Source organism: Pygocentrus nattereri, chromosome 21 (genome assembly GCF_015220715.1).
Source record: "Pygocentrus nattereri isolate fPygNat1 chromosome 21, fPygNat1.pri, whole genome shotgun sequence".
NCBI lineage: Eukaryota > Metazoa > Chordata > Actinopteri > Characiformes > Serrasalmidae > Pygocentrus > Pygocentrus nattereri.
In genome coordinates, this window is record NC_051231.1 from 22933308 (window position 1) to 22944501 (window position 11194).

Genomic DNA, 11194 nt, shown 5'->3' on the forward strand with positions numbered 1-11194 from the left:
GAAAGTCTTATATATATATTATTTCATCATCATTTAAGAATGCATAGCACAAAACCAGAGGGATCTCCAGAATGGGCAGAAATTGCATTTTATGGCTGCTGTGAAAAGGGATAATTTTATATCCAATCCATAAGAATGGATTTAAGTAACAGATCTCATCAGGACTCACTCAAATTATAGCACCTCCCTTAGGTTAAACTAAGCCAGCTTTAATAGGGCTTCACTGTGTCATTAAATCTATAATTATATATTAATTTAAATAGAAAAAGAAAAGAAATATCTCATCTTCTAAAGGTTTAAAGAGACAGCTAGACACCAGCATCTGTACACATCCAAATTTAATCAACCATTTGTTTGCCAGACCTGATTATATCCCCATGGTTTCAAGTCTGCACATCAGAACATGGTTTCAAACTCCGAAGAAGGCAGCTGAGGTTTACATTTTCATTACCTCTTCTCTTTCTCTCCCTCTTGCTCTCTCTTTTTCTTTCTCTCTCACTCTCTCTCCTCAACCATGACTCCATCATGCTGCTCGGCACATTAGCTGCTGTGCACTTTGTTAATCGTTGAAATGAATTCCCTCTGACTGTGTACTTAGGCTGTGTGTGTGTGTGTGTGTGTGTGTGTGTGTGTGTGTGTGTGTGTGTGTGTGTGTGTGTGTGTGTGTGGTTTCTCTCCACTCAAATGAGACGAAGCACATCCAATGCCCTGAGGATCCCCATGAATAAATGATCCTGCTTTTTTTCATTCTTATTCTTTTCCTTTCCTCATCCTACGAGGAAAAAAAAGGAAATACACTTTGCGTGCATTACGAAGAATGTAGCCAGCAGCTAAAAATATCCTAGTCAGAATCTTTGTTGCTAAGGCTTGCTCAGTGACAGCTACAAAGCTACAACCCCCCCCCCCCCCTCATTAGAACACCCCCTCAGATGAGCACTCCATTCCGGAAGTGGAATTATTAATTATCCAAACAGCTTGCTATTTTTCCATCCTCTTGTTCCACCGCCTGACATGTTAAAAAGAGATGAGGTGCAGTGTTACGTAATGTTCTTTTTGGAAAATGGGGGTGGGGGGAGTAAATCTTATAGAGGCTTGCTCATGTGGTTTCTGACACTGTTATTTATGAAAATGTACAGCCATGTTGAAACCCATGCTTTGTCCAGTTTTTTTTTTCTTTTTTTTTTTTTTTTTAGAGATGGATCATCGCAGACCTTATAGGAAGGTTCTGTTCCCTCAGTGGCCATCCTGGCACCACCACTGAGCAGTTATTAACAGTCATATAAACCACCTCCCTGTCTTTGAATGAAGACCTAACCTATAATTCTGAAACTGAAAGCCACATTTAACATTTCAAAAACATATTTGTAATCACTGATGAAATCTGACAAAAATAATATAAATGGCACTTTCCATGAATAGAGTTTCATTTTAGGCCTTGAAACTCTTTTAAATTGTTTTTCTTTGGTGATTTTGATACATTATTAAACAAAGTGAATGAATGAACAGATTTACTTTTTACAGAAATAAAAACAGTAACTTTAACTTTATTGCTTTTAAAAAGGTAATGGGACAGAGCTCTTTTCATGGAAAGCTCCAAATAATCTGTAGTGTTTGTCTTTTTTCAGGTTGTTCTGGCTACTATGCACTCTTTACAACAAGGGAGGACTTTTCCCTCTTAGACTTTTACCAACCAGCCATTTGAATGTTTTTACTGAAGGGTGGGACTTTCCAAAATGCAGCTGCTCTGTTGAGCATTATGAGTTTACTCATTCATTGTTCACCAATGAATTGACTCCCGTTATTGCAGTGTCTCTGGTATGACACAGGGAGTTTACACAGTGCTAAACAAGTGTCTATAAGCTTCCGTTAGTTCACTGCTATGTTAGCATCTTGGCTCCAGTGCAAATCTTTAGAAACGGACAAACGTGCATAGCTGTCAGGTCTCAGGGTTTACCCGTTTTTGTTGTCTTTACTGCTTGAATGTAAATCTAAAAAGTAAAGTTTTTACATTTATTTTTATTTTCAAAAAAAGTTTGTTTCACACCGCATCATCACAGTAGCTAAAAACAGCAGTAGCAGCCATATCATAGCATGAAGTTTTGTCAGTTTATAGATTTCCTCTGGAGCTATTAGGCTAATGTTGCTAACAGGTAAAAGATGCTACATACTTAGCACTGTGTGCATCTATAAAGCTGGACAAAAGTATGAAATGTAGCTATAAAAAAAACTGAAGTAGCAGCTTATTGAAGCATGAGTTTTGTCCATATTTACATCATGCTGGTTGATTTTTTTTTTTTTTTTTTTTTTTTTTTAAGGTTAACTATTAACAGTCCATTACCTGGTTGTTACTTCCGTCTCTACCTTAAGTACACATAAAGGATCCTGAAAAGATGTCCATTTGTGTCCATTCACGTTTAACCACATATCGATTTTCAGTGAAGAGTGTCACTTCCACATGCTCATTGTTTTAGGCAGGAGCAAAGGACTGTGGGTGCAGTCTTCATCACTTGTGGGCACCTTTTTTGTCTGAGCATACACACTTGTGGCTCAGCGTGAATAGAGACGTCTGTGACAATCTCAAGGGAGAGTTGTGGTTAGCACGGTCATTTGCATATGTGCGTGCGCACACACACATCGTGGTTTAGATCAATAAAAGCAGCTTATGTGGCTCTGCTTGATCCATCTGTGATACAGCAGCCTGGCTGCTTCTATGTTCCACTGATCTGCTTTTAATAGTTGCTAAGACTAATAAAACCCCCAGTACTGCTCTAATAAAGCTTATGCAGCGTAAACGCCGAGAGAAACACACCCTTGTTACACTTAGATTGTCATACAAATGGATAACATTATATACTTTCATGCATTTCATTCATTTCCATCCATTACGTTGTGTGAACTGTCTATAATGAATGGACGAATAAATGATCTCATTATATTAACATATACTAAAGCTAAGGTTTTCTGCTTCTCTTATAAAGTTACCATTTAGGAGATACAAAGTTTTGTTGTGAGACCATCAACATACATGGTAAAAATATGCTTTTATGGATGAGATTGGACTGGACAAGGTAGATCTGCCATCAGCAGATAATAACAGGTGTTTCATAAAGACTGTTTCAGGTTTTCATCCATGAATCCAGCATTGCTCTCACACCATGCACTGATGTTAAATCAGCCCAGCAGGGAAAGCTCCAGTCGTCGATTGTGAAAATGTAATGATCCAGCCTCTTATTGCAGTACAAATAAATGGCCATCTTGGCCATGAAGCACTTTGTTGTCACAAATCTCCATCAGTCCTTTTTCCTGCAGCTTCTGGAGAAGCATTTTTCTGTTCTCTGTGGGAACTTAGAGGTTGTCTTGATCATGAATATACAGTATAAAGATTTGACCTTTATAAAAAGTTATAGGAAAAACAAGTATGATCTGAAACCATACTCAAGTAACCTATACAGTACGATCAAAAACAGAGGATGAGTTTGGTATATGGGTGTACACATAAGATAACGTTTGATCAGATATAGTCATAAATAATATCAAATGACCCCTAGATCTTATGCCTTGGTTTTTTAAATACATAAGAATTTCTTAAGCATTTCTTAAGTATTTACCATAGTTTTAGCATTTTTGACATCAAGAAAAAAATTGAATTCTAGATTCAGTATGAATGTAATTCCTTATGGAACTTTTTGTAAACAAATGTAGTATGTTTAAATAATTATCTAGGCTAATGTATAGTCAGACAAGATGAATATCTCTAGAGTTAATGAGCATTCTCAGAAATTAGATAACTCTGGGCCCTCCAGGTTGAAAATAGACTCCCACAGACAGGACTATCAAGTTTCTCTGTTTTACAGAGGGTCAGAGCAAAGTTGTTGTTTGATCTTTCATGTTGTCTATAGTCAGTGGCAAACCATGAAAGCTAGGCCTTCAGTTCAGGCCAAGAAAATATGGACAAATATGGGCATTTCATATGTGTAGTTGAGGCTTACAACAGATATTAATGTACAATATAATATATATCGCTGTTGTGGGAAGAAAACCTTGTATAGCCATTTTTGTCATTTTTTAGTTTTTGACATAATTTGAAAATGCATGTTGTTCTTTACATGGTCTGTAAATTTCGTAAAGAATGGACCAAGAGAAATGGCCCAAAATGACTTCGGGGGGGGGGGGAGTCTGGTTCCATTGACTTACATTAAAAGTAAATTAGGTTTTTTCCTTCTCCTGTAAAGTTACCATTTTGGACATGCAAGCTTTTGTTCTGACAACAGCTATATGTTGCATTTTTACAGCAAGTCTTTCAGTAAAGAGCTGCTGCTGATGTTTTTCATTTCTCACAACTGATTGAAACCTGGTTAGACTACCACTCATACTTCATACAATCAATGATGGCCAGAAAACCTGAAGTGATTTTTTTTTTTTCTCACAAAACTAGTCCCACTCATTGTAAATAAGAATGTGATTAGATTTGTTTGTCACTTACCCATCAGATTATTTACCCACATAATTAGGATGTCCAGCTCCTGAAGGCTTAACCAATGAGAGAGCTTGACTGACTAAATAAAAAGAATACATTGAATACAAAAATTAACTATGTATTATATTATAAACATGTATATATTTTAGTTCTTATATCATTGGGCCTTCTCTGATGGCCTAGAAGGCTCTGAGGGTTCACCTCTATCCATACTCTAACCTCTGTTGAGGTTAACAAGCATAAAGATTGTGGTCGCAACCCATTAAACAGTCTGTTGTGCTGCTTAAGAAGCCTTTCTTTATTTGCATGCACTTGATGTGGGATCACATCTGTGTGCAACCTCACCTGGTCTCCACTGAAGCAAACAAAGAAGTTGCTCTGCCTGTTACTGACTTAACCTCTGAAATCAACTTTGAGTTGGTTCTGTTTGCAGGGTGTGGTGTGGTGTGTGTTTTTTTTTTTTCCCCTTCTTCTTTTTCTTCTTCTTCAATGCAGTCCTAGACACCTATCAACTTAGTGAGGTAGTTAGGAAAAATGTATAAAAAAAACCTTAAGCCAGGGTGTCCACTTTCAGTGCTGGAAAGCCTTAGGCCAGCACAGTTTATTGGTTTCCCTGCTCAACACCACACCTCATTCAACTCAGCAGTTAGTTACCAGGTTTAGTATATGAGCTTCAGAATGAAAATCACCCAACTTTGGCCCTCCAGGGCTGATATCAGAGACCCCTGCATTAAGGTGAACCCATCCTTGTCTGGGCCAGCACTGGACAGGGACGGGAGACATGCATGTAATTTTCATGGAGGATTAAGAGGCATTCAGATAATTTAGAGGAAAGGTTTATAAGCCTCGTAACTGATGTTAAAGTCTCTTGTTTGTTTATTCTCTTTCAGAATGCTGCTAAAGAGGATGAGGAAGACAATGCTAAGTCTCTCTCAGAGGAACAGATCAAGGCAAAGATAGAGGAGTACAACTCCAAAGTGTCTGAAAATGGAATGAAATTAGTGAGTACAGAACTTTCTACCTGCCAACATTTTGGAATCCAAATCTATACCTTTTATATAATATCAGAACTGAATCAAATCTAATTCTGTTCTGTTCTACTGAGGCCCTAGAAAAACATGACTTTAAAACAAAAGTTCATAATTATTTTTGTTTTGTCCCCTATAATGATGTTCTTGCTATATTCCAAGGCTTCAAAAAAGATTTTGGAAGAAACAAATATTTATTTAATTCGTGTTTTTTACATAATTTGTTTTTTTGAAGCTTTTTTCAAACACAAACATCCAAAAACTACTTGGTGCTTTGTATTTCTCAACCATACTCTATTACAGTGTAACTACTTCCTCCAGTCACATTTGTGCATTGAGTGTACATTTAAAACTGAATCATGCCAAAATAATGTGATGCACTGAAAAATATTGTAATGAAAAGTCATTTAATAAAGTGTTGTGAAGTCAGATATTTACATCAATATTGCTCACTGATGCACTTTCCCACTGTTCTACCTCAGGCTGATGATGGCTCTTACACAGGCTTCATTAAGGTTCATTTGAAGCTGCGGCGGCCAGTCACTGTGTTGTCCCCAGATGGGAAGGGCCCAGGCTGCAGCCCAGCTGCAGACGGTCCAGAAAGACGCACATCCTTCTACATGCCCAGTGACACAGTAAAGCAGATTCATGTAAGCAGCATCAACACAGTCAGCGAGGTCATCCAGGGTCTGCTCAAGAAGTTTATGGTGCAGGACAACCCACACAAGTTTGCTCTGTACAAGCAGACGCACAGGGATGGCCAGGGTAAGCAGCCTCACTAGTGTTAGTGTGTATAGAGGGAGTCTGGGTGACGGTGTGTGAAAGTCTGACTAAGTGAGTAAGGGTGTGGTTGCATTGTTAGTATGATGGAGAATGAAACTGAAGACACTCTGTGATTTAATATATTGCATGTCTGTTGCAGCTGGATTTATTGAAATACAATATAACGCTAATTTATGTTTCCTGCTTATGTTAGATCTCTTCCAGAAGCTGGCAGGTTCTGAACAGCCCCTGTGTTTGCGCCTGCTGGCTGGTCCTGATCTGGAGAGCCTTTCATTTGTACTAAAGGAAAATGAGACTGGGGATGTGGAGGTAAGTTATTTAGCAGTGCCTGCTCCGCTCCCAAAAGTGACGAAGATTAATAATTCAGAAAGGTTGTTTTAGTATAATTATAGTCATTTGAAGTGTTCAAAGTACGTACGTAACATACCCTTAATGCTAATGATAAGTACAAAGCATTTATTACAGCTACTTTAATGAATTTTTCTATCATTTAGTGGCATGCGTTCTCAGTTCCCGAGCTGCAGAACTTCCTTACCATCCTGAACAAGGAGGAGAGTGAGCGGATGAAGCAGGTAAAGATGCGCTACGAAGCCTACAAAAAGAAGCTCTTAGAGGCTCTGCGGGAGGTCCAGAGCAACCCCGGCTAAAGCTGTGGTCCTTCCGAGCCTCTCAGTTTACTGAGCCCGGTGCACGGCTGACCTTGAGTCCCACCAACGAACTCTTGAAACCCATCAACAAACTTACAAACCTCTCCACTCAGGACTCTCCAAAGGCCCTCAGCATGCCTCTGCACACTCCCATCATGAACTCTGAACCTTACAGAGAGGACTCAGGTGGTGGGAGAAGTGAGGGATGGGACAAACAGAGCGAGGGGAAATCAAAACAAGTCTCTCAGGAGACGAAAGGCTCACTGGTGAACGGAGTGCGTTTCTGACTGACTTGGTTTAGATGTTTGAATGGGATTTTTTTCCTCCTTTGTTTTTGAGTCAGCTTGGGTTTGTTCCTGTTTCTTTCACAATGCTGCTGCTATTGCTGCTACTGCAAGTGTTACTTAAGGCATGACTTTCGCTTTCGGTCTCTGCGCTATAGCGTCTCACGCTATCTTTATCCAGGAGAAGTAGAAAAGAGGTGGGTGCTCATCTCTTTTAGGATATGAAGAGCCTAGTTTAAGTGAGAAAATCTGACATAAAGGCTTGAGGTAAATCAAGGTCGAACCCATAGGTCACATGCTGATTAAACTAATTGTAAAAAACAAAAACAAAAAAAATCAATACTCTCTCTTCATTCATTCACTTGCATTTGACTGCATAATCTATATTCCTGGGAACCTCTTAACTAATCACATTGAGAATAATGTACTGTATCTCAGCTGACTTCTCATCCTCCATGCAAAATCAATATGCCATTTGGCAACAACTTCCTCTGTTACAATCATACACCATCCAAAATCAATAGATACTTTTCTTTAGCAAAATTATGACGTGGCTTTTAGTAAACAACCGTAGGCTACGTGTTAAACTCTCATTAAAGGTTAGATAGATGAGTGTCAGCGCCGACCCCTGTATATCATCCATACATGCATGTGTACATTTGAAAAGATCTGGGATGCTTTTTCCAGCCTAATGTATTATAAGCATGTCCTGACGCAGACGTTTTTTTGAACCCCACAGAAATGTGAAACGGCTATTAGCATTCATATAGACTGTTACAAAAGAGCATTTAGTGTCAGAGATTAGTCAAAGAAAGGGAATGTTTTGTCTGTTCTGGTGTGGTATGAAAGCGCATGGAAGCACCCAGCTTCTACACTGACCCGCCACTCGTTCGTTGTATAATGAAATCATAATGCTAATAATAAAAAGTAATTTACTAACAGAGAAAATGTTTTCGAGAGGTCTGAGGGTGGAGCACTCTATTTTGCAGATGACATTAAAGCAGGACACACAGTAACTCAATTATATAGAAATACAGAACGTAAGTGTTCTGCACGTCATCTGATCCTAGATCAGAGCTCCAGCTGTGGGAGAACTGTGAAATACAAGCTTGCTTGGGCAGACAGAGGCTGTGGACTGTCTTTCATAAGCTGAGAAACACCATAGTGGATATTACACCAAAGTTAATCAGGACATACACCCCTAGTATTTTTTTAATCTTGCTTTGCTGAGTAAATAGGGGATATGTCTGATGATTTGAATCGTGTGTATTGTAGATTGTAGACTTCTATGATTTTGCACACCAACATAGGCCACCAAGTGGTCAGCCAGTATATAGTAATCCTGACTATTCTGTGATGAGGGCATGGGATGCTTTGTGCTTTCCCCTTTTTCTGTCTGGAAAAACTGTATGCGTGTTGCTTTAATGTGTGTATGCTACTTAAGCACTGAGTATGTGCAGCAGAGGATGTGTGATTTCATTCTGTCTGCGACACTGTAGTTTCATCACCATGTCTGTGATCGTACAGAAAGCACAGAAAGGAGGTGGGCTAACAGTATAATATACTGTATAACCTGATAATGACACCCATGACACCCCCAGTCTGTGATTTATCCTTCTTTCACCCACTGCAGAAGCACATTAGGCTCATCAGAAGCCAGGGACAATCCAAACAGGCTGAGGGTCTAGTGGGAATATCATCACGTCAAATGTTGAGACGAGGCTTTGGGCAAGGCCGAGGTTTTTGATATACAGTACAATCGCCTGGGTTGAATTAAAGGAATACTCCTGTGTTTTTCAACCTACTCCCTGTCTGCTGCTTTTGTAGTATATTCTCGATAACCACAGACAATGATCTCAATTTGATTCCTTTTAATTAAAAGAACACACAACTTCATAAAAGCAGCTGAAGTGGCTGTCCATGGTCTTCTGTTATGAGTCTGCTTTGAGTCAACTGGTTTTCTGTTCTTTTCTAAGTACCACTGAAACATATCCTACGTGACGGGTAAAGACAAGGTTGGAAAAAAAAATTACAGTATTCCTTTAACCAGCCTCAAATCTACACTGTAAGAGTTCATTTAACACTGGCTTTTACTGCATAAGCTTGACACGAAATGATGGCCAGGAAAGTCATTTTGGGGGGGGGTCCCTTTTTCCCCTGACCCCTCCATTAACCTGCATCACTCTTCGACCCTGTGCTGCCCTACCACTTCTGCTATTGTGTGGGAGTGCCTCCTTGTGGACGGGAGGTGTAACACCCAGCCACGAGAAGAACGAAAGAGGTCTCGTTGCGCGTGTTCGGGCCGCTGCTCTTTTATGGCCATGTTCCTGCTGGCAGTGCCTTCTGTCTGTGTGTAGCCTGACCTGAATGTGTATGCATATGCTGTGTATGTCTACCCCAGTAGCCCCACATATCAAGAGACTAGATTACAAGAAGCATGGAGGCAGGAACCTGGTGCTTTTAAACGTGGCAGAACTCTCAGGTCCCTGTGGGACTCTGAGGATAAACGTGTAAGAGAGAGAGTGACTGTGTGTATGTTGTGTTTAACTTATTTTAAGACTTGGTTTTCTCTGTGTGTGTACATTTGGGGTTGTGGACAAATCAATGCTGTCTGGCAATCTTTTGTTTTGAAGATTTAAATATGTATAGCATCTCTAAAGCTGTAAAGATACTGAAGAATGATAAATAAAAAAGGTAATCCTTTGATCTGCCTCAGTCTTTTTGATGTTTAACCATCCATGTCTAGCAAACAGAGAAGTCATACTGGGTTTATGTTTTACTGAAGATACCAAAATGTTTTAATCAATATGCATCAACACAGTACTAAATATACAATTAATAAGTAATGTATGAAGGGAAATTGTACAGATTTTTTTTAATGTCTGTGTAATCCTTGAAATGACTCGGAGTGCTTTAATTGGAAATGCACCAGTCTTAAACTTACCAAGTCACAATTGTTCACAAAAGTGGTGATGGGAACCAGATGTCTGAAACATTTAATGCCTCTAAAAGCAACCTCAACCTATTACTTATTACATTAAATAGGTAGGTAGGTCAAAAGGAATAAATTTAATGAAGAATGGACAAAAAAAAACAGCCCAAAATGACTTGGTGAATCTAGTTCCTTTGGCTTGCATTAAGAGTGATGTAGGTTTTTTGCTTTTCCTGTAAAAATATCATTTTGGAGGTACAAGGGGTTTTTTTTCCAGACAGCAGCAATATCTGTGGGCTATAATGGTGATATTTTTGGGCTAAATGTTTTTTTTTCTTTCAGTCCATTCATGGCACAGAGGTATATATGGGGCATAATACGGCAAAATAATGTACATAAAACATAATACTATAACATTTCTAACAAAACTCAGAAGATGGGTGTCGATCATATTGGATAGTAGGTGACTATTTCTAAGTGTATTCCCTAGTTCCAATTATTGCTGCTATAAAGAAATCTGAGTCAGTAAGTTTCTTAAGTTTCAATAAGTTTGCACCATTTCACATCCACTCAGACTTTTTTACATCTCAGTGACTGAAATATGCAGAAATTTTGAAAAGTCAATGGAACCCCCCTTTAAATATGAGGTAAATACAATCAAACTACTATTGTGCACGTTATTTACAAGTTATTAGAACAGTTTCCATTTCATCAGTATTGAATTAAATCTAGTAATAGTGTTGTTTTCATGGAAGCATGCTATTTCTCCTCAGTACTAAATTTGACCACCAGAGGGAGGCATTACCCCATTAACCGATATAAGGCTTTTGTTCAAGGCCTTACTGCATAAACCCCCTACAAACTGTATTAGTCAATATCATCATATATTTAATGAAGACAGCCACTGGTATAGTCAACTATGACTTTTAGATGAACTCTTTCTCACCTTCATAGCCTTTTTATGTCCAAGCCTTAAAAAGCACCTCTGAGGTCAATTGGGGCATCATCAATTGCAATCATTCTGCAAGTTACAGGGTTGTATG

The 11194-nt window shown here is 38.9% G+C and overlaps 1 protein-coding gene across 3 annotated transcripts in view; it reads left to right on the forward strand.

The window, feature by feature from the left end:
* The window catches only part of rassf5 (Ras association domain family member 5), a 65123-nt gene extending 55198 nt beyond the window's left edge, over positions 1 to 9925 (forward strand). For all 3 annotated transcript variants that reach the window (XM_017713032.2, XM_037532344.1, XM_037532345.1), the window contains 4 exons: positions 5368 to 5478; positions 5988 to 6270; positions 6482 to 6597; positions 6783 to 9925. In XM_017713032.2, coding sequence (XP_017568521.1) covers positions 5368 to 5478; positions 5988 to 6270; positions 6482 to 6597; positions 6783 to 6935 — 663 coding nt within the window. In that variant the 3' untranslated portion in view covers positions 6936 to 9925. The remainder of the gene's footprint in view (positions 1 to 5367; positions 5479 to 5987; positions 6271 to 6481; positions 6598 to 6782) is intronic.
* The last annotated feature ends 1269 nt before the right edge of the window (positions 9926 to 11194 follow it).